The sequence below is a fragment of the Ciconia boyciana genome, chromosome 11 (assembly GCF_034638445.1).
Source record: "Ciconia boyciana chromosome 11, ASM3463844v1, whole genome shotgun sequence".
In the NCBI taxonomy this organism is placed as follows: domain Eukaryota; kingdom Metazoa; phylum Chordata; class Aves; order Ciconiiformes; family Ciconiidae; genus Ciconia; species Ciconia boyciana.
In genome coordinates, this window is record NC_132944.1 from 18,957,858 (window position 1) to 18,981,358 (window position 23,501).

Below are 23,501 nucleotides of genomic sequence, written 5' to 3' on the forward strand. Positions count from 1 at the left end.
AAGGCTATTTACCAGCAACACTACTGCAACAGGTAGTCCCATTAACTTCAGCAGGGCTTCTCCCAGAACAGCGCTGCTAACGTGCAACCATTTTGCAAGCTGAAATTCAGAGAAAGCAAATGAGAGTCAACTGAACATCTGCATCTGTGAACACACACACGGGCTCAGGACAGGCCTAGGGGATGCTAGCAGCACTGCGAAGCGCCTGCACTGCTGGGACCACGTGCACTGCATTTGGTCAAGGCCACAGGCTACACATTGCACCTGGAGAAAATCATAGTGCTTGTGTCGTGCAGTTACTTAAAGGAGGAACAGAAATACACCTAACAGTTAGAAGTCCAGAGGCATGCACCACCTGATTTGCTCTGAATGTTTTTCATCTGTTTTTTCCAACAAAAGAATTAAAGGACTTACTTGTGGCACTAGGCTTGAATTTTGGTATCGTGATTACAGTTTGGTATCAATATTACAACACAAGCTGTTTAACCTCCACACAAACTGTTTAACCTCAATAGTTACCTTAGATTTCTAGGTCAATACAGAGTTGACAGGAATTCTACAAATGGCAACTTAAAAATTAAAAAAGAGCAAAGCTAAGACTCTACTTATACAGATAAATATACTTGGTATTTCAAGCTACTCACGCACTTAATGAGCTCCCTGCCTCTCACATTTAGATCTCCAAAGATGAGAAAAAGAAACTCCTGCCCTCAGCACAGCTATGCTGTACATGGACAACCTCTATTCCCCAGACAGTCGTAACGTTTGAAAGGCAAGTTTTTATTGTAAATCATTATCAGTGACTCACCTGAACTGACAAAAGCTAAGCTAGCACCAGTGATGACTGTACTCCATCAAACCGTACAGCGAGACGACAGTCTGCAGAGCAAATCCATGAGGATCCAGCACTGTGCTACCCTGACCAAGGGAGCGAGGAGGAGGCAAGCTCTTATAACAACTGGTTACCGAATCTTCTGGTAATTCAGCAGATCAGCTTCACTAAAGCAAGCACCCATCACCTTCTACAAGTCAAGTTTATAATGACTAATACAGTTCATTAAAAATTAACTTAGTTCTCGCTTTTCTTTAGTTGCTTTTTACTAATACTTAGTCTTCACCTCAGGCAGGAGGGAAAAACGCTCACACTAGCCACTCAGCATTTTCACTCCTTTATGTCTAATTGCTTCACTATAAATTCCAAGCTCCTGAAGTTTCCTTCCCTCGCCTGAGGAGTTCTACAACATCCTGGTTTAAGCTCAGGTTCCAAACTTTTATTTTAACTGCTACTTGTTTGAAACGCCCACATCACGATATTAGTTCGGCCCTCCTCTCACAAAAGCCAAGAGGAGACACTTGTATCTAGCCTGGTCCTGCTGGCCCTGTGCTGCTGAAGGAGCCCCAGGCACCCAGGCTTTCAGCACCCATGACAACAGTTGGGTTTTACCCATGTATGCTGCTTCTGTGAAACTAACTGGTAGTTGTCTGTGTGTGGAAATGTCTCCAAACAGTTTTGGAGGAAGGCAGGTGGCAGAAACACTGAGCCCCCCTGTGCACACCAACAGGGCTCGGCATGTGCACGGACCACGGAGCAACACCAAGACAGGGGCAGAAATCCTTCCTGCGAGCCCAGGCCAGAGAGGCGCCCAGGCCTGCAGCGGGAGCCGGGAAGCACCAGTTTCCATCACAGAGAAGCTAGAAAGCTCATGGTGGAAGAACTCTCCCCAGGATCACAATGATTCAGCAAAGATGCTGGAAATGAACCCAGACATTTTGCCTCCCCCCCCTGCAAGTGACCCAACAGCCCAGACCCTCACCCCCACCCCAAACCAGTGTCCCGGCTCTGCCTCCTCTCCCCGGTGGGGCGGGAAGACCCACTCCCCCCCCCGCATGGTGCAAGACCCACGTATCCCAGACCCTCCCGGCCAGAGATCGCTGCCGGGCACCCCGGCTCCCACGTCGGCATCCCCCCCGCTGCTTCCCCCAGCCCAAGCGGGAACAGGACCCAGGCACCAGCTGTCCCATCCCCACCCTAACACCGGGGCCCCGGCATCCTGCCCCGCAGCCCTTCCCCGGCACCGAAAACGCCCCAGGAGCCCAGCCCCGCGCCCTACCCCTCACCCCCACCCGGGACGCGGCCACCCCGCCTTATCGCGCTCGCCCACAGAGGGTGCGCGCACCCCGCCCTACACGGGCCCCGGCCGCCCGGCCCCTCACCGCTCCCCCGAAGCAAGCCCCGGGCGCTCGGTCCCTCGCCCCCCAGCCCCGAGGCGGCCCGGCCCGGCACTCACGGGCGCAGCTCCCGGGGCTGAGGCTGAGGCAGAGGCTGAGCCCGGCGGCGACGGGGACGACTGAGCGCGAGCCCGGAGTTGAGGCGCCGGTGCGGGCGGGGGCGGAGCGAGGGTGTGTCCTGATCAAGCCACGCCCCAGGCCACGCCCCCTCCGGTGGGAGCGGGGCGCCACCGGGCCGGCAGGCGCCTCAGCGGCGCCGCCGTTCACCTCGGGGCCGCCAGCCGGGGCGCCGCGCTCGGCGCCCGCCTCGGCCCTGCGGCCCCCGCGCCCGGCCGCAGCGTCACCGAGGGGGTTGGGAGGGGCGCGGCCCGGGCAGCCCCGTCGCCAAAAGGCGAAGCCGTGGCCGCGGGCGGGGCGCTTGGGCCCGAGCCATGCGCCTCCCCGTCAACGCAGGGCGGGCGCACGGTTGTCCCCAGCGGGCCCGGCCGCCCCCGCCGCCGCTGCCGCTGCCGCCGGGGACCGGAAGTGGCGAGCAAAGGCCGCGCCGCCCGCCTCCCGCCGTCGCGCGCGCAGGTTCTCGCGAGAGCGCGGGAGGGCGGAGCGAGGCCGCGGGCGGGGGGCGCGGGGGCGGGGCCTCGTCGTCACCGGCGGCGCGCGGCGCCCCGCTCCCTCCGCGCTAGAGGACACGGCCAAGATGGCGGCGTCTGCGGCGGCACTGCGGCACCTGGCGCCGCTGGGCGCCCGCCTCGCCCGCCTCCCGCCGCAGGGCCGCGCCGCCGGGCGGCTGCTGCAGCCGCTGCAGCAGCAGCAGCGCAGGGGGATCCGCCTCTCCGCGCCCGCCCCCATACAGGTAGGGGGGCCGCCGCGGAGAGGGGTGCCCCGAAAGAGGGCTTGGGGGAACGGGGCTCGTCCCCCTCCAGGGAGGTGTCCGGCCCCGGGGGTGCGAGGCGGCCCCGGGGCGGGTGGGCGGCGAGGCGAGGTGCCGTGAGGTGAGGTGACTCCCCGCGTCCCTGGCGTGTGGGGAGCCCGGCGGCTGCGGGCCGTGCCCCCGCCCTGCCCGGCTGCCGGTGTCTCGCAGGTGACGGTGCGGGACGCGCTGAACCAGGCGCTGGATGAGGAGCTGGAGCGGGACGAGCGCGTGTTCCTGCTGGGCGAGGAGGTGGCCCAGTACGATGGCGCTTACAAGGTGCGTGGATGCCGCTAGCGGGCCGGGAAAGGGCTTCAGGCAGGCCCTGACTCCTCTCTCCTGCCCCGCAGGTCTCCAGGGGTCTCTGGAAGAAGTACGGGGACAAGAGGGTGATCGACACCCCAATCTCGGAGGTATGGCTGCCCCTGTCTCCTACCCTGGCGATCCCTTCATCGGCCGCTCCCCGGTGCTTACCCTTGGTTTCCTTCTCTTTCAGATGGGCTTCACAGGAATTGCTGTCGGCGCTGCTATGGTTTGTAAATTTGCATTCCTTCTGAATTAAACATTTAAACTATTTTTATGTCAAAACATACTAAAATATATTGTATTATATTTAATAGGCAGGGTTGAGACCAGTGTGTGAATTCATGACGTTCAACTTCTCCATGCAAGCAATTGATCAGGTTATAAACTCCGCTGCCAAGACCTGTTACATGTCTGCAGGATCAATCGCTGTTCCCATCGTCTTCCGGGGCCCCAACGGAGCATCAGCTGGAGTCGCTGCTCAGCACTCGCAGTGCTTCGCGGCTTGGTATGGGCACTGCCCGGGACTGAAAGTCGTTAGTCCTTGGAGCTCAGAAGATGCTAAAGGTCTGCTGAAAGCATCAATCCGGGACGATAATCCAGGTGAACACAGGCAGATCACAGCAATACCGAGCACTCCATCCTGAAATGAATGTCTGTTTTCCCCTCCTGCCCCATTTAAAACACAAAAAATTATTGTTAAGCCCTAAAACACTTACGGTTGTTTACTGCAGCTTTAGGGTACTTACAAAGGCATGGAAGTATTCATTCACATACTTAACTTTTTCCTTACAAGCACTTGGCTTGCTAGCAGTAGGCTCTAATTTTGTGCTGTTGCCAGCTACATATCTTTAATGCCAGTCTGGTACTAATCAGGAAACTTAGAAGAAGAATTTATGAATCTATCATAAAGGGGCTAAAAAGGATGAAGATGACTCAGGAGGAGTTTCTGCATATACAATGTCTGTGTAACTCATCTTTACAGATCATGAAATTCACATGATAAATTCAGAATGTCATTAATCAAAAGCAGGGCAATCTTTGTCTTTATTTCTCACAAACATGCATGCAAAATCTAAGACCTTTCTAAACCTAGCAATTCTACTGTCACATACCAAAAGTTAAATATCTGATCTCATTTAAGACTAATTGTAGACAATTTTTTAAATAATTCAGCATTGAAATAGAGACTCTGATTTTTTTTTTTTTTTTTTAAATTGCTTCTGCAAACATACTCAAGTCCTTGTTGTCTGGATGGGCTTAGTATCTTGAGCTAGTCTGCTGCAGTACCGTTAATCCAAGTATGTTTTCTTCTAGTTGTGATGCTGGAAAATGAATTACTGTATGGTGTTCCCTTTGAAATATCTGAACAGGCACAGTCAAAGGATTTCGTTCTTCCAATTGGAAAAGCTAAAATAGAAAGGGAAGGTAAGCTAAGAATACAGTTTGTTTCCTTATTAACTGAACTGCTTGGGGACTTTTTTTTTTTTAGCCTTTTTGCTATTCAGAATACTGCTGTCATGGGGCACAGAAAAATATTTCAAATCTTAAGTGTTCAAATGTTACTTTATCCTGTAGTATACTTAATTGTTCTGTTGCCCATATAAAGAAAAATCACTTGATTCTCTATATCTCATCTAAGACTATACCTTTCTAAAAGATTTGTTCCTTAGTGTAGAGGGGGAATATATGATGTCTGAAAAACTTTTTTCCTCACTTTAGTATGTACTTTTTGTCAAAAACACAGAAGAGATCACTGTAATATTTCAGCCCATTTGTTCAGAATGTACCACTGAATTATATGAATGTTTGAAAAGGATAACCTGAAAACTGTATTAAAGATCTCCTCAGTTCCCTGAATTAAAGGGTTAAGTTGTGGCTTCACATAGTCTTTCTGCTGCTACTCTTCATGCTATGTACGGGCGTAGAACGTTACCTTGAGAGGAGCCTGAGGTCCAGAGAAAAGCTTTAAATCTTAAGGTGTTCTTCCCCCCCCCCCTCCCCTTTTTAACACTTGTTTCTGTTCTAGGAACTCATGTTACATTAGTGTCACACTCAAGACCTGTCGGACACTGTTTGGAAGCAGCTGCTGTACTTGCCAAAGAAGGTGTAGAGTGTGAGGTGGGTAGGGCTTCTGTTGGTTTTCTCTTTCCCTGGAGTGGGGAAAAAAAGCAGAGGGTCTTCTTGTTCAGGCTCTGCAAAACTTCAGTGTCATAACTACAAGCTTCTTATATTTGTAAATGCCTTAACAGTCAGTGAGCCAAGCACATGCATTTCATGTTTTTGCATTTGACCTTTTCATCACAAAATTAAGGCAGAACTGCTAACAATTTTCCGATTGACCTAGCCACATGGCAAGCGGAACAGTAACAGTATGTATTAGTACGGTTGTGTCTCGATACAGCACAACTCACCTATCTGGGATTTTCCAGGAGCCACCAGAAAATCTTCTGCACAATCTCTGCCAGGATAAAAAGTTAGAAATTTTATTAAGTCTTGATGAAAGTCAGAGTAGATGAAAGTGCTAAAGGACAAAACTCACAGAGTCCCCCCTCTTTTTTTTTTTTCCAGGTTATAAATCTGCGTACCATTCGACCCATGGATATTGAAACAGTGGAAGCCAGTGTTGTAAAGACAAACCATCTTGTAACTGTAGAAGGAGGTTGGCCGCAATTTGGAGTAGGAGCCGAAATCTGTGCCAGGATCATGGAAGGTACCAAGTTTTGCGCTATACATGTTAATCTCATTCCCTAGTCTAAATCCTGACGACTTCTTGATAAAGCCAGATGAAGGCAAAGTTTGGGTTTTATATCTGAGGAGCTTGAGCCTAGCTGTCTTGCTCTTGAGATCTTCATAGGGTGGATCCAGCTCATATTCTGTTGCAAGTAATTCTTATCCCAGGAACTTGACTGTGTGAGAAGCAGGATGGAAACTTTTTGTCTAAACCATAGTACGTAGAATCATTAAGGTTGGAAAGACCTCTAGGATCATCTAGTCCAACCGTCAACCCAACACCTCCATGCTTACTAAACCATGTCCTGAAATGCCATGTCTACGCATTTTTTTAACTCCTCCAGGGATGGTGACTCCACCACCTCTCTGGGCAGCCTGTTCCAGTGCTTGACCACCCTTTCAGTAAAGAAATTTTTCCTAATACCCAATCTAAACCCCTTCTGACGCCAATTGAGGCCATTTCCTCTCATCCTACATGAAGATAAACGAGCAGGAACAGCTCTCTCTGGAATATTAGAGCTACAGGAACAAAATTGTTTAAATAGATTAAGATTCAGAAATTTAATTGAGAGAAAACCATAGTGCATGGCAACCTGACAACTGTCTTCTGTTTCAGGATCTGCCTTTAACTACTTGGATGCTCCAGCTGTGCGTGTTACCGGTGCAGATGTTCCCATGCCTTATGCAAAAAATTTAGAAGATAACTGCATACCTCAAGTGAAGGATATAATATTTGCAGTGAAGAAAACTTTGAATATCTAAGTTGTAAATACATGTTTTAAAGTCCTGCTTTAAAAAGTATCAGTGGTGTGGGGCAAGTTGTATGCATAACTTTGTTGTATAGCTACACGAACTTTTGTACAGTGGGGAAAGTATAGTGACCTCCCAGAATATTTATATGGGGTTACCCTCTAAGCCACACTTCGTATAAGCAATAATGTGGTAATGCTTGTTTGTTCAACAGTACAGGTGGGTTAGTGCTACTGTATGTGGAGAAATCCAATTCTAAATTCAGAGTGAGGAAAAAATCCTCCATTTCTTCTTGGCTTGTAATGACCAGACTAGCTGTGTTCAACTGGCTGTAGTGGTGGTTAAGTGAAGAACTGCAGAGAGCAGAAGTCCAGCCCTGGAATGCTGTACAGCTCTCTAGGAGCCCATGGGCACAAGGCTTATTAAAGGTGAATGATCAAACTGGAGTGAGTGAAGCCTTGCTTTTCAGTTCAACAGTTAAGTGCAACCGGCTGCACGAAGTGGCTTTGGAAGCCTGTGGTATGGGCTCAGAGATGGCTAACGTGTTCAGTTTGAAGAGCACTCCGCTCATGCAGGAAAGCTTCTGCACAAGAGCTTAAATAAAAGGTCCTGATCCTCTTCTGTATGTGATGGGAAACACTACCTAATTTTTCTTCACTAGCTGCCACATTCAGTTATAAAAATACTTGCCCAAATGCTTTGCTTTATGTATTATTCTTTTAAACTCATCACATGGGCTAACAACAGCGTGTTCAAACTATAGTTCTTAGAGTGCAAAATAAGTTATTTTATCCAGACGCACTGAGTCTGGGGCTGCAGTGGCAGCATAGATTGTGTTTGAAGAGCTGGGAAATGGTTGCAGCAGCCTTTAGGCAGATCACCACATGCCAGGGTTTAGCTAAGGGGCTGGTCCCAACAGGCAGGGAGAGCTGCACGAGGCTTTGTTCAGCAGCTTCTGGTACAGAGTGAAAGCTGCCTCGAGGAGTCTGTGCAGCGTGGCTTGCTCTATACCCTGGGTAGGCTGCCTTTCCACTGAACTGTTGGAGAGGAGATACTTGCCTCTGTAAGCTGACAGAAGAGCTCGGGTCCTGTTTCAGTTAAGGGCCAGGAATACCTCTCAGGGTATTTCCTTTTAGCAGAAGTGCTGTTAGGTTCTTAGGAAGTCTGGCTTGCAGGTGAGATCCTAGCTGAATATACCCACCACCACACTGCTGAAGGAATTCCATTAACATTTTAATAAAAATGAATATCACAGGTTACATGAAACTTTGTACAGACATTCTCTGCATAGTAACAAACACTGATGTACTTGAATTTAAAAAATGGATTATCTATAATCCTTTAAAGTGCAATTTGTTTAAGGTTTTAAATCAAAAAGGATCTTTCAATAAAGTTTTAAGTTGTAGAATTAACTTGAAGTAACTTTGCATTTAACTAAATCATGAATAATATCCCAGTGCCCTATTAACTCCCATTTCAACTGTTTCCTCAGTTAAAAACACTTTCCCTTAGAGTTACAGGTACGATGTCCATTTAAACAATTTAATGAAACAGCATTTTTACTCCACCAGCAAATATGGTGGGAATAAGATTTAATTCTCCAGTTCCCTCACCTGTGCAGTACACTTTAAGGGTTGGGGGGGGGAGAGTGTTGGATTATCTAAAACAAAACTTGCTAATTCAGTGCAGCCAGAATTAAGATGAGTTACAACTGCATGAAAAGTGTTGAAAAACTGAGCAATCTAAAAGTACATTCCTGTAATTTGAAAAAAAAGGGGTGGAATAGAGCTAGAAAAAAATGCATTAATTCACCATGATCATGGTCATTCCTATTTTCAGATTTTTATTCAGCTATATAGAAGTCGGTGTACCCCTGAAACTGTAGCTAGAGAACAAAGTTCTTGAAACCAAGTAAAGAATGGAGTACTTATCACAGCATGGCAACGCAATTCAGACAGGGTAGTGCTGCTACTCAAGAAAAGCTGAAATAGGGGTAAACGGAGCTACAGTGTGATTAGTCGCTATATGCTGGTGAATCAGTCGCCGGTCAGGAGGGTCTTGTTCCTAGAGAGCACAGGAGGGGAAGAGGGAATTCAATCCTGGTGTGACCAGTGGCCTCAGCTGATCCTGGGAGCACTGTAGTCGCAGGTCTGTGTTTTCTTCAGAGTTCCTTTCTGAAAGTTTTGAATGGAGCTGAGTAAGGCTCCTCGGCTTGCGCTAACATCGGGCTGCGGGCTTGGCTGCGTTGGCACCTCTGTACTCAGAGGAGGAGCTGCTGGTGGCAGGGGTGGCGGTGGCAGTGCTGGGGGTATTGACGATGCTCCTGTTGAGTTGAGGAGAGAAGATGTAGTTTGATTATTTCAAAGAGGTCCTGCCGCAGAGGACTGGGGCTGCTTAGCTGGACTGGGTCAGTCCTGCACTAGTCACGTCATTCCTTGAATGCCAGTGGAGTGTGAACAGAACAGATGAAAAATGCAAAAGTGATCAAATCCCTCTATCTGCAAGTGAGTCGTGTCATCTGAGACACCTCTGAAATGAAGCCTGAAGTGCCTCAGTATTCAGGGATGCAAAACATGACTCAAATGTGATCTTGCACTGAGGGAAATGGAGATCGCTTAACAGGACTTCCCAGCTTCAGCTTCCTTTGTTTGTCCCCAGTGAAGCAGTTTGCTCTTTGGGTCATGAACAGTAACAAAGCCTGGAAGCAAATCCTACTACCTGTTCTTATTTACGTGACTAACTTTACATTCTTACGAAGGTCCACACTGCTGTAGTATTTGTGATGACTGCTTGGTCACATTATATTCCATTTTTAAAGTACTAACTGCAGATAGAGTTTTCTGGAAGTGTTTTACACTTCCACAGTACTGTCAGACTTTCTCCAAACACGTCGTGACAAATGCTTGTTTCACAGACTGAATGAATCACAACAATCTGCCATTCACACCACTTGCCTGCCTCTCATATTCCCACCAGTCACCTTTGCACTCTGGCCCTTGCTTTCTACCCCAGTCACATCCATCTCATGCTTCTCATCGTGCCCCAGCCTCCACGTCCCGACTCCCTGGGAAGCCAGAGCCCACAGCGGTAGATGCAGGCAGCTAGCCCAGCAGTGAGGGCCTGTGGGGAGGTGCTTCCTGGCAGCTCAGATCCAGGCAAGTGGCCTTCATTGCCCCAAGCAGCTCTCCCAAACACCCTGATCTTGTGCAGCTCTGCTGCTGCGCATTGCTCCATCATTTCTACGCAAGTATAATCAAAGATCCAGGCAGGAGTAAGAGCAAAGGGCTTCAGAGGGGACTGTTTGCTGTTCCACAAGACGTCCACGTGAAGGTGGCATTTGCAGCCCATCACCAGCTCTATGGGGAATGATGGGCCTGTCTTGTCTCATATATTCTGGAATGAGTAGGGGCATAATGATTAATATCTTAGAACTATTCAACAGTGAATTTTAACTCCATCATCTAGATCATGAGTTATTCCATAGTAAGACTAGAGAGACAAATGGCACCTATAGTCTAACACTTGCTTCTGGTAGCTCTATCCTACAAAGAGGAATATACTGCTAAGTGGCAAGAACTATGATGCTAAAGGACAGCAAAGCAAAACAATGTGAGGCCAAACCAAGAGACTATGGTTACTGAAGTAGAACTGCTTGCTATGAAGTAAGCAAATACCAAGCAGTTAAAGGACATTATGCCACAGGGACTCAAGAGGTATTCGATGAAGGATAAAGCTCTGCTACAGAAAACAAAAAGCAAAGTTCTCTGTGCTCCACTTCTCTCTCAACTCCTCCCTAACACTTGCTCTCAGACTAAAAAGTAATAGTGAAAAAGTAACTAACTGCTGTAATTAAAAAAAGCAGTTATACTAGATGAAAGTCATAACTCAAAGCTCCCTCATTTTCTATTTGACCAGTCTTTGAAGAGACACTTTTCCCATATGGGAGCAAGCTCAAAATGCAGAGTATTCACACAAAGCATCCAATTTTGCCAGTGTACATTAATACATGCTGTGACTGTAGCACTTCCAACTCTTCAGGAGAAATTCTCATTGGCATGAAAACCACCTTCCGTGACAACAAAACATGGAAGTACATATTGGGCTCATCTTCACTCTCCTCCCCCTTCCAGAGGAAAATACTCAAGTCCTAGCAGAAATACCAGAGATCAACTGCAACAATTTAACATTCCTGTTGCACGTGGATCAACTGCTCTCTTAAGTAATCAAAACATTACACCATGTTAGCACAAACTGAAATAAATTGCACACTGATGCCTTGAGGCCATCTAACATCCAAATCTACTTTTTACGCTAGCCAAAGACGTAAGTCAATTTATTATTAGAAATACTGGAAAATCACCCCTTAGGTTAGAGTCCTTCTGTTTCTCGTGTGTACAGGCTGCCAGCAGAGCAAAACCTGACACTTTGCCAAAGGAAGAACAAGACCAAGAACAGCTCAAGTAACCACTTTTGCGGTTGAAGTGGTCAGAGCAGAACACTGTACGACTGGCGTGCCAACGCTATCAACAAACTGATCAGATGAACTGCTGTAAAAGAGCCAAGACGAGCTAATCATAAATTAAATGGCTTCAAAGAGATGCAAGAACTGCAAAGGACAAAGATGAGATTTTTGGCTGGAATTGCAAGGTGAGGTTGAAGAGGCTATGCAAGTAGTTGTACAAGATGCAATAGAGAATGACCATGAAAACAGCGGCCAGGACTCTGTATGGAATACAAATACAACGGTAACACATGCAGTGAAAGAAGGTACGCATTTAACAGAGAGGAGGGCAAAAAGGCCACAAAGTGCTTGGATCACTAAGTATTATTAGGCCAAGATTCTATGTGTTATCTTCAAACTTCAGTCTGGTTATTTTACAGTGGGGGTAGAAAAGACAGGGAAGTAGGGGGAGAAGCCACCTTCCTTCCAGGAAATTTGTTAAATTCCTCAGGACTAACTATTATTGAAACTGAGCTGCCGACAACATCATACAGCTAAACTCTTGGGAGACTGATTACAGACAATGATACTCTTACACCTGAGCTCTGCCTTAAAACATAAATACACACAGTTTTTAGGACTGTATTGACTAGCTATGAGCATGACATATTGAACCCATTAATTAAGAGCATGGTTCTGAAAATCTTCAAATCAATTAATTTCAATTAGTCAATCAAAACCAAGCTGTCCTTCCCTTCTTGACACGAGTGGTGCAAAGGAAATCTTAGTTCATGCTGGTGTAGTCATATGCAGTTACATCTACAGATTAAATTGTTTTGTCCAACAGTGAAATATTTCCCTGTATTTACTAGAAAAAACATTTGAGACAAGTGCTCACTTATCACTAGACCTTTCCAATACATATGTTGGAAGAAGTTGCCTGCAAACACACATTTTACTCATTCATGCAGTTGTAAGAATAAAACACTCAAACAAGAACTTACCAAGGGTTTTTTACAGGGACATTTTTGTTAAGAGAGTGTGTTAAAAGGAATAGGAAGTAAATCAGATGCTGTAAACTTGATGCCTGAATTGAAACAAAAACTTAATTATGAATTTAAAGTGACAGTAATTGTGCAAACAGCATTAAAAAGTTGGCTGAGAATGGGATGCAAACAAAGAAAATCATTTTAGTGATAGAGTTTTTAAAGATGCTGTATTTCATTAAAATAATCCATCAGAATGTTCAGATCTTTTTCTTCTATTCCCTCCCAATACTAAGCAAGTTCAAGATTTACATTCAACTTTCCCATACAGAAACAGAGCATCTTTAAAGAGATAAATCAGCATTAGCTTACTTTTCCGAAAATTCACGTTCAAAATGATGCATGCTCTATTGAAGACAGCAGAGAAAGAGAGAGGACACAAGTTAATAATCCAGTTCTCGTGTCAAAGTAAGAAAAACAGATACTGTTAGCTGAAAAGTTAGTACAAAAAAATCAATACATTCTTATTCACTGACAAATAGGAGGATAGCAGATTGACTACTTCATATTACATATACAATACTTTGATTCTGAATAACGAACCACAATTTTCCATGCTATAAGCATTATTATACTTGATGAACAAATACAACACACATGCTTTCAGCTGCACATGCCATAATTCAAGCTTTACAGGATTAAAGTGCATTTAGAGAGATTTAGCAAGAAATCTACAGGAAGATTAGCCATAGAAGATGAAATCCATACAGTTCAAGGAACACTTCCTGTCGTATTAACACCTGTATTTACACTTACGCCCCACGGATCAGAGACACTCAAGAGCAGCACTTGCTAAAGCATTCAAATGTCTTACAGAAAGGTAAAGAACAGAAAAGATGCACCATACGGGTGTCTATGAAACGTATGTCATACTGAAGGATTCAGAACAACTGGCACAGAAAAAGATAGCTAAAGTACAACACTCTCTCACTTTTATTCCCACAGGGAAGCAAAAATGGCACCCTCAAAACTTCTCTCTATTGTAAGAGAGCTTGCTGGTATTTTATGGGCTTACTGGATTTAGAGAAGATGCAGTGAAGTTTTAAATAACCCATACCAGAGTGTTCTGCATCCCTTCTGATCCTAGCCACAGCTCATAGCCACAAAGAAAATAACAGATTTTTAAGAAAGCAAAGACTTGTGCAAGTGGAGAAAAAAGAATCAAACATTCAAGGGAGAATGTCAGAAACAAAGGAAGTTACATTAGAATCACTTGCCACGATCTAAACAATGTATTTCAAAGATGACATTTAGCTGAGTATCTGCAACAAAACCAGCCCAAAACATTCTAGTCAATGAGGAAAGCCCATGAGAGCCTACATTGCTAGTAGACACCTTTCCCCTCAAAGCAGGTCATGCATTCGATTCTACAGCTGCAGCCACCATTACGAAGACAGCTGAAGCCAGCAATCATTTTCTTTCTTAGTATGTTTTGCATTGACTATACCAAGCACGCTACTGCAAGTTAAATCTCGCAAGGCCTTTGTTCAGAGACAAAGCACATCTCAACGTGTCAGAAACCCCCCAAACGAGGTTACTTCCCCAGGGCATGTCAGCCTGGAGCCTGTTCCCCTCTGGACAGTGTCTCTGGCTCTGCACATACCCACACACTACATTGATTTGGTTGGTTACAGGCCAGGACAAGGACAAGAGCTTCTGTTGGGTACACTTTTCCATGTCAGCCTTCATTTTGCCATGGCATCATATCAGCAAGATGCTTTGACATGCCATGATTCTAACGCAACCACAACCAAACCAGAAAGACAGACTGAAAGCCCCATTCCCTTTCTGACAGTCATCTCACCACACTGATACCCACAAGCAATTTTGGTTTAGAGGTAAATATCCTTAGTAAGTACAAGGAAACTGGAAGAGAGAGATACAAGCTATAGATCTATCAGTTGTCACAAAGAAAGTCTTACCATGGGGCCAGTGAGTCTTTCACCAAGCCATTAATAGCATACTTGCTTAGAATAGCTAAAACTACAACGTTGCTGGTGAAAAAAAAAAATCAAGCATGCCAGCTTTCTCTTAGAGCTAATATCTGAAGTTTCTTCTATGAATTCTACTCACAAAAGCATTCCTGAAATGGTGACACTTGCCTTTACACCCGATCAAATGCATCAAAGCCATCAGCAGACTAAAGCACTTTCCAGTTTGAATGCAGTAGGGCAACGTGCACTGTGTTGAACGGGGCTGATCACCACGAGTCACCATGAGCACACTGGCAGCAGGATGACCGACACACACTGACAACGTGGTTTGAACAGCCAAGTTTTGAGCCCAAACTCAAGCCATTTTTAGCCATTTAAGCCACGTCTACACATAAACCTGCATCATATGCTCAAAACTTGAAAAAAGTTTTCAATCAAGTTCCAACATGTTAAAGTTAAAACATAAGTAAAAGGTAGTTTTATTGCAGAAAAAAATATGTTTTCTAAACATCTGTCCATTTTGGAGGCATAAGGTTTTCTTTTGCATTTTCAGCTACTTCCTTTTTAAAGCATACAGAACTTGAAATAAACCCTCCAGCTAAGAGTCAGTACATCCAGAGAACAGCGCTGTTATTGTGCAACACAATAACAGTAATTATCTTGTTTAGACTAACTGGGAGAAGTTAGTTCATAAAATGTACACTTCAGCATACCCTCAACTTGAAGGAGAAATTACCAATTTGAATTTCAGCATGACTGATTTCAATTACATCACACAGACTGCAGTGTCCTTTGAAAGACCATCCACAGCAAACAAATTTGATTGCATCGCTTCAGTTAACAAGTTGTGCTGTGTAGAAAGTTCCTGGGACTAGGAATCATATGGCATGAATCATCATAACAAACAGCAATGCTATGGACTGCTTCCCTTCTAGAAATGTATGCCATTAACACCTTTTGCTGTTAATGTTTGCCAGTGCTCCTCTTCTAGCCTTGCAGACTGAAGCACACCTGCTATTGCTCAATACTCAGATTTGTAATCGAACTTTCCTGAGCATTTCTATTGCCCACGCAAGCAGACTCTGCACCACTTCCCACCACCTGTCCTAAACATTAGCAAAACTGTTTGCACAGCTATCCAGCAAATTGGAAGAGGGAACTGGCCAAAAATAATAAAGATACTATTTTTAACCCAAATCAGTTTCCGACTTGTTCCTACCAGTTCTACTGGTGTTATCAATGGGCTGTAGCAGAACAGGGGAGACTGGAGCAGCCTAAGCCACTGAATTTGTCACACCCAAAATTCCTGAAACTACATCACAGCAGTACAGGCATAAAGAGACAATACACAAAAACAAGGGATCAACAAACAGTACTTCAGAGTCAACAGACCATTAACATCAGAACAACTGCATACTGTAACATGAGGGCCTGAATATGTCTGCAAAGTAGCAATGTCGGTAGGACTGGAGTAATAGAGACTTTGAAGCAAGCACTTATACTCTATGGGTAAATCGTATCATGTATATCTCAAGAAAGGTTATTAAATGAAACAGAACAGTATTAAAAGGTTCTCTATGGCCCTCAAAAGAGAACAAATGCCCACACTCAGGCTGACACGAGATAAATGTCATCTCTGTGTTCCATGCTTGAAAACCACCATCCCTTAACCGTCCTTGGGAATAACACCCACAGTGGGGGAATAAAAAACAAAGAAAAAGACAAACATTGTAATGACTTTTGAACTTACCTGCTGTAGAGGGCGGAGTGGGGGAAGATGGAGATGTTAATGGGGAACTCGCCCCAGAGCCTGCTAAATAAAACAACAGTCTAGTAACTAAAGCTGTGACATTAAAATTCAACACAGTCAGACAAGACAGATTGTTGGAAACAGGCCAACTTTATTGACTGACGATCCAATCCTGCTTCCACTGAAATCTTGGGAAAGATTCCCATTCATACAAACAGCGTCACTCAGACCCGATCTGAATAGAGAGACTTAACAGTACACAGTATCAGAGGAGGTCCAAACACATAAGAAGCGCACTCAACAGTATTCCTCAATGGGAAACACTTCTTTTCTGTTGCTTAGGCTGTTGGATTTCAGCGTCCAAATTCTGTTCTCCTTAAGAGTTGTGCCACTGCATGGATGGCACCCCATTTCTCCTTCTAAGAGATGATTTTCAGTCAGTTGCTGTACTCCACAAGTTACTCTGATATCTGACTATTCCACAATAGGCTGCTTTTGGACACATTTTAGCCAGGCAAGTCAACTCTGTTAAACTGTTTGGGAGTACCAACCACTCCTTTTAACTAAATGAAGACCTGTCAAAGGCTCTGTTGTTTTTGAATTTGGCACTGAAGCAGCAATTATACAAGTCATTTTCTCATTCATCTTAACACCTTACTACAGAATACAGATCATCACAGAGTTTCTCCCTGAAGGCTGCATTATTAAATGGCCCAAATAATGGATGTTATTATTATTCCACTTAAATGTCAAACAGAATGAAAAGACTGATTTTTTTTTTTTTTTTTTTTTTTTTTGAGGAATGGGGCACAGAAGAGAGGACACATTGCTTTATATTAGGCAGCTGAAAATCTAACACTGACAATATTTTTCAGCCCTTGATTTATCTATTATTAAATACCTAAAACAGTGGTATCAGGCTCTGGTAGTCCAATATTAATGTGTAAACTGATGGTGACCCTGGCTCTTTTAAACCAGAAAATGACAGCAACAAAAACATTGACATAGCTGTGTAGAAGCAAGCTCTTCTCTCGTAGTTACCTGAGTTATTTGAGTTGCTGTATTTTGCCGAGTGTTCTTCCCCACTTTCATAGGCAGAGCGTTTTGACTTCTTTAAAAAAGAGCAGAAGAAACAGAAGATGGGAATGAATAATCACTTTCCATGATAAGGATTGAACTGACCCACAGAATTGTAACAGCCGTCCACTGTATCACACAAGGTTTATCAATGCCCAACATCCCTCTCCCCACACCCAACATGTGCTGCCATGATGACAACAGCAGCAAGGCTGCTCTGCGCTCAAATATCTCCAGGCAAGCAAGCAGGGCAACTCCAGCGTCCTCTGACCACAAGGGAAAGGCAGAAAACTGACCCACGAAAAGGAAGAGAAACACAGACAGCATGCTGCAAGGCCAGACTAAAAAAGGCTCCAGTACCCTCACCGGGCAGCAGGAAGCAGCACAGGCTGTCATCTGTGTATGAGGTATTAACTAAGCCTGTTTTCACACAGCAACCTCAACCAGGTTAAACCAATATGCAAGTCAGCTACCATTGTAACTTAAACTTCTTAGGAAGTGTATTGCTTAGCTACAGACGTGAAAACAATCAGGAAGTAGTACAGAAAAACAAAGGACAGAATATACCAGCGTACCTGTGGTTGTGCATGCTAAACATTCAGAAAAGATACACGTCTTTTTCTGTGTGAGAAACCTATTTAAAGATTGCTTACTTTTCGTGCTAAGATCTTCCTTTTCTTTTTTTCTTCTTCAGAGCCATGATGAGATTGAGCTCTTGTCAGCCTTCTGTGCTGGTGAATCTTCAAAATGAAGGGAAAAATAGAAAAAGACCATGTTAAGATCTTAAATGTTCTCAGACAAGGCATATGTTTGGGGTGTGTGCTGGTTTTGGCTAGAGTAAAGTTAATTTTCTTCACTGTAGCTAGTATGGGGCTGTGTTTTGGATTTGTGCTGGAAGCATTTCCTGTTGATAACACAGGGGTGTTTTTGTTCCTGCTGAGCAGTGCTGACACAGAGTCAAGGCCTTTTCTGCTTCTCACCCCACCCCACCAGCGAGTGGGCTGGGGGGGCACAAGAAGCTGGGAGGGGACACGGCTGGGACAGCTGACCCCAACTGCCCAAAGGGACATTCCAGACCATATGGCGTCGTGCTCAGCATATAAAGCTGGGGAAGAAGAAGGAAGGGGGGGGACATTTGGAGTGATGGCGTTTGTCTTCCCAAGTCACTGTTACGTGTGATGGAGCCCTGCTTTCCTGGAGATGGCTGAACACCTGCCTGCCCGTGGGAAGGAGTGAAGGAATTCCTTGTCTTGCTATGCTTGCATGCGTGGCTTTTGCTTTACCTGTTAAACTGTTTTTATCTCAGCCCACGAGTGTTCTTACTTTTACTCTTCTGATTCTCTCCCCCATCCCACCGGGGGGGAGTGAGCGAGCAGCTGTGTGGGGCTTAGCTGGGGTTAAACCACAAGAAAACACACTGTAGTCACTTTACATGTTTAGTTTTCTTTACTGTTGCTGGTAGAGGATGGAGCCTCATACTGCAGTTAAAATGATCCTTTAACTTAGGAGCCACTGCCTGTGAAGCTGCACCACTTAAAACAGGGAAATGCCAGTCAACAGCTGTTCTACAATTCCTCATACTGCATTTTTGGGAAAGCAAATCTGTTGATGAAAGCCTTTATTACTTAAAATCACTCTGAGTGAGTAAAAATTCACTTTCCCCATGTAAAACTGATAAGAGGAAAATGGAATGTCTGTAGGAAATACAGTAAAGAAATGCAGACGTTACCAATTTCTGTTCTTCTGTTAATCGTTTTTCTGTGCATTCCTTGGAGGTTTTCAATGCCTCTTTTAGCTTAGTAGGAATCTAATACAGAATGGGGAAAAAAAAATCATAGCACAAAACGTGATAAAGGAAAGCATAACTTCACTGCTCAAAACTAACCATTCATCTGATCATGTTGGCTATCTAAAGCCCCAAGTTCTGACACTATTCCCTTAGTGAAGGAGAAAAGACGACTCTAGATGCATGTTTTCCACTCCAAACCTAGCTACAGATCTAACAGCAGGGACAAAGAAACACCAAATAACAGAAGGGATACTCTAATGGCAGGGACAGATAACTGTTTTGATACTCTGGTCACATCCCCAAACTGCCATGAGGCTGACGACACAAGACACACAGCACATGCCCTCCAGAAGAAGTGCTCTGGGGCAGCTCCCCCATGGGAGCAGATGTGGATCCCCGAAAGTCCCAGCACTGCAGCGCTGGAGCTGGCAACAATGTGCTGATGGTGTCACCCAGCAAAATCCGTTTCCACATGTCTTAGCAATTCGTTTCCTCTCACTGCAAGGGACCCACATTACTTAGCCGCCTCCGCTCAGATAGAGTGCCATCATCAATCACGCAGATTAGCTCCAGCACAGGAATTACACTTGAACACTCATGGGTCACACTGTGCCCTCCTTCTAAGGGGTGATATAACGTTCTTGGGTACAATTCACCAAAGGAATCCAAATACTGATGGCAATCGCCATAAAGCGCAATAAAGCCAGCTCTCCTCTACCCTATTTGTCAATTAATACACAGCTTACCCACAGCCTGGCACTTCCACAAACATCAGCAAATCAATGTTCAACTCTACCTTAAACTGTGGTTTCTCAGAGTTTGTTAGCAGGACGTCACTGAATAATCTGTGAGTGGATGAAAAAAGGAAAAAAAAAAAAAGGAATATTATTCCCAAGAGATAGGCAGAACCACAGCAAGAATACTACTGGTACTGTTCGCTTAACTCCCTCTTTCTCCTTTTCCTTCTCTGTTCTCATCCCTAGGCCACTGCTTGGTTTTTCTCCCCACAGGTTTTTATGTGCTGCTTTTTATTTTCCAAGCCCTGCCGTAAAATTACCAGCATCCAACCCTCAGAATGTAGCCACTACTGATGGCAGAGTTAGCAAGACTGTGTGAAGTATTTTGAAAGCTGATAGAACAGGTACAGTTACCAAAGGCAGAGAAGGGCTTCCCCAAAACAAGAACACCTTTTTCTTAAAAGTACATGGATTCTTTAATGACAAAAGATTACCAGGGACTTTATTTTAAATTTCATCTAAACAAAATCATTGCTCTTTTTAAGAAAACTCTCTTAGCATAACTGTTGTTTTAGCATGAACAAGAACGATGTGAAAGATCAATGACTGAACTTAACATTTGAAAATATCTGCATTCTTGTCTGTACTCTGGCAAAGCCAACTAAAGCAAATATTGTAGTATTTTTGCTCTCCCCTCTATGGTATGAGCAGCAACAGCATAAACGATTAATCCTTCTCCATCCAAAACAAAGACACTAGAGGGCAATGGTAGTCTGAAAATAAACTGGTTAGTCCGTTTCAAAATACTTTGTTCTGGAGAACATACTAGAAAACTGTCCCAGAAAGAGATCTCAAGCCTGGCTCTGAGATAAAGATTTCAGAGATTTTTTTGTTGCTGTTCACTATGGAAAATTATCACAGGCCTATACTAGACAAAACAAATTCAAGTCTAGAATCAAGCTTATAAGAATAGTATTCCATGAAAAATTCAGATATAAATCAAATTTTAAAAGACTTTTAAAAAATCCACGAATGTTCACCCTTGTTTACAGGGCATTTTTGTGACCTTTTCTGATTATAGGTCCTTGCAAAATTAAGCAAACTCATAGTTTATATGGTTATAATACATCATAAAGCTTAGTAAATACTTAAATTACATTAATTGCATTGCACACCTACATAGAACAGTTGTAAAGAGTATTGGTATGAAGGGAATGTAGTATACTATCCTACATATCAGATACAGCTGGGCATGGATTGTTTGTTCAACATCTTTTCACACCTGTATATTCCTGTATTCACAGAGTTTTCTTACAGTATTTCTCCCCTGCTTACATTCTCCTCTCTACTTCCCACCTCCTTTAAGAGCAGAAGAAGGGAGGAGTAGAAGGAATTGAAGGCTGAGACAAGCCTGCAGCGTCTCTTCCCAACCAAGAAATATGAATCTTGGAGCATGCGCTAAATGCACTGCAACCTGTATACTGTAAGATCAGACCCAGATTTAGGTATGGGTAATCTGTCATTTATAAGGTCATGATTCTGGCACCTCGTATTAAGAAAAAATAAAAAAACACCCCACCAGGAACTGTGGTTCTACGCTCAGCATGCTGGTGACACGTCACAGCACAGTGACAGCAGACAATTTCCCTGGTAATATTGTCTCCTAATTGCAGGAAGGGCGGCACTGCAGACAGGTATGATCTCCAGCTCAGTCATGCACTGACATTGCCCCCTTTCTGCATCCTAGTCTCACCCCATACTTGCCCTTGCCACTTCACTGCATCACTGGGAGGACAGCCCGTAAGCAAATTTATTCTGTCTATGCTTCAGAGAATCCCTAAGCCAGCCCTGCAAGAAACCAGCCAGAACTTCTACACAACATTTCATACCCAGACCCAGTCTAAATGTCACTGCAGAGCAAAGCAAGAGATCTATTTGGCTAGTCATAAGTAAACTGATAGCAAAATCTACTGAAGTAGGTCTGAAGGGGACATGCAAAAAACCTCCTTATTCTAAATGCTTTAAAACAATCTGTACAAGATCTTAATCGTGCTTGCACTACTTTAATAGCTCGATCAATTTAAACCCTAGCACCATGCTAAATAAAATGTATTCATAACAGCTCCAACACACCAAGAGACAGAGAAATGTTAAATGAGCATCTATCATATTCACAAGGGATGGGTTCTATAAAGCCTATCAATTTTAAAGCTTCATTTGGGATACACTATACATCCCTCAGAATGAGGAGCAAATCTTTCTAAAAAGGAACAAGAGCAAAAAGGTTCTTCCTCCTAATATAATTAAAAACATTGCTAAGAGTAGAAAACAAGTAAAACAAGACTTACGGCATCTGTAAGAGCCGTGAAACAGTTGGCATGCCATTCTTCATAGCTTCACAGGTCAGAATGGATTCCAACACAGACACTACCAAAGAAAGAATAAGAATGAACACATTTTTGCACGGCAGGATAGCAAATGATTTAGAATGAATGTCTGGCCCCTAAGTACTGCATCAACTAAGCAGTGCTGAAGCTCTGTAGCATGTGTTTTTTATTATAATGTTACTATTACATATACAAACTTTTCAAGAATGTTAGACATGAAGCAAGGGAATCCAGGCATCTAATTACTTATTACACACTGCTTTATCACTCAGTTAAAAAAAAAAAGTTTTATTTATATGCTACATATATTTCAGGAAGAACATATTTTCTATTTTTACAAATTACTAACTAACTCATTCTCTCTGGTCACAGGCTGCAAATATCTTGGGCTGCTACTTCACAGCACTTCAGCTTAGGTAAAAGGTAAGAGTACCCAGGAAGCTGAGACTGATATTTTCTCAATCGTATACTAACCAACAAACACTGATGGTGCAGGAGGGAAGCTGTCTACTGGAATCGTATCTGGGGGTCTTCCGTATGTCATTTCATACAGCAAGTGTCCAAAGCAATGTACATCAACACCTTCTAAAGTCTGTGGAGGAACAAAAAAATAAAAACACAACTTGCTAGAACTAATCAGTTTTTCACAACTGGTTTGAAAACATGTTATAACCCATTAAAGAAAGAGTAGTCTTGCATTTCAAGATAGAAAAGAGGAACCATTAAGACAGTTCCTAACCACAACCATTTCCCTGCATAACTTTAGCTCAAATGAAATCTTCATGCCTCAAGCTAAAGAAGCTACTGCTGTCTTTCTGTATGTGATGATACAAATGGGATAGCAGTATAGTCATGTTCTGTAAAAACACGTAAAGTAGTAAACTCTTTTCATACACAGCAGTTTAGAGAGCCATACGTTGATACGAATCACAACCAAGCACATTTTCCTAGCTAAGTCAAACAGCAAAGAATGAGATTCATAATATGACCAGCTGTCACTTTACAGGGAGGTAGATAAAAAGACAGCAAAAATGCATACCAAACAAGCCTAGGAGAGTCTCTTTCACTCCTCCTCAGGTTTGTACAAGCTGTACATACATGCTAAGCTCCCAGACAGCATATTTCTGAGATTTCTGAATCATGTTTAAACAGAAATGGCTCCTCTTACTGGAAGAGGCTTAGAGCTTTGATGGCACTAACAGATTTGGACTAACCATGAACTTTTGATCGTTTCTTTGACAACACAGTAGAACTTGTTTAGCAAGGTCAGCAAGCAGCTGTCTCGTGATGCTGTACGGAATTTATTACAATGAGCACCTAAAGGCAGGGCAAGATGCTGGCCAAAAGACTGTATTGCTGCAACAGGGCAAATTTGTTTTCATAGTTTTGTAGGAAGATAGTATTTTGCTTTGCAAGCC

General features: G+C 44.0%; 3 protein-coding genes across 10 annotated transcripts in view; 1 reads left to right on the forward strand and 2 right to left on the reverse strand.

Annotated features, from left to right (window-relative positions):
* KCTD6 (potassium channel tetramerization domain containing 6) overlaps positions 1-2,739 on the reverse strand; it is an 8,909-nt gene extending 6,170 nt beyond the window's left edge. Inside the window, exons 1-3 of one of the 5 annotated variants that reach the window (XM_072875641.1) lie at positions 2,289-2,739; positions 809-918; positions 13-99 (exon numbers count right to left, since the gene is read on the reverse strand). The gene's annotated coding sequence lies outside the window, so the exon portion shown is untranslated. Of the gene's footprint in view, positions 1-12; positions 100-808; positions 919-2,214 lie in introns of all 5 variants that reach the window. The other 4 variants (XM_072875640.1, XM_072875644.1, XM_072875639.1 and 1 more) reach the window with 4 other exon arrangements.
* Positions 2,740-2,767: 28 nt separating this feature from the next.
* PDHB (pyruvate dehydrogenase E1 subunit beta) lies at positions 2,768-8,334 on the forward strand. Its single transcript, XM_072875638.1, has 9 exons — positions 2,768-3,079; positions 3,308-3,415; positions 3,487-3,549; positions 3,633-3,668; positions 3,757-4,042; positions 4,757-4,867; positions 5,469-5,560; positions 6,011-6,152; positions 6,789-8,334. Exons 1-9 carry the CDS (start codon positions 2,924-2,926, stop codon positions 6,932-6,934), a joined length of 1,140 nt encoding a protein of 379 aa, XP_072731739.1. The 5' UTR covers positions 2,768-2,923; the 3' UTR covers positions 6,935-8,334.
* Positions 8,335-8,744: 410 nt separating this feature from the next.
* PXK (PX domain containing serine/threonine kinase like) overlaps positions 8,745-23,501 on the reverse strand; it is a 37,246-nt gene continuing 22,489 nt past the window's right edge. For 3 of the 4 annotated variants that reach the window (XM_072875634.1, XM_072875636.1, XM_072875637.1), the window contains exons 11-18: positions 22,558-22,675; positions 22,045-22,123; positions 19,756-19,804; positions 18,900-18,977; positions 17,824-17,910; positions 17,135-17,204; positions 16,094-16,156; positions 8,745-9,245 (exon numbers count right to left, since the gene is read on the reverse strand). In XM_072875634.1, the coding sequence (XP_072731735.1) occupies positions 9,040-9,245; positions 16,094-16,156; positions 17,135-17,204; positions 17,824-17,910; positions 18,900-18,977; positions 19,756-19,804; positions 22,045-22,123; positions 22,558-22,675 (750 nt within the window). In that variant the 3' untranslated portion in view covers positions 8,745-9,039. The remainder of the gene's footprint in view (positions 9,246-16,093; positions 16,157-17,134; positions 17,205-17,823; positions 17,911-18,899; positions 18,978-19,755; positions 19,805-22,044; positions 22,124-22,557; positions 22,676-23,501) is intronic. The other variant, XM_072875635.1, reaches the window with a different exon arrangement.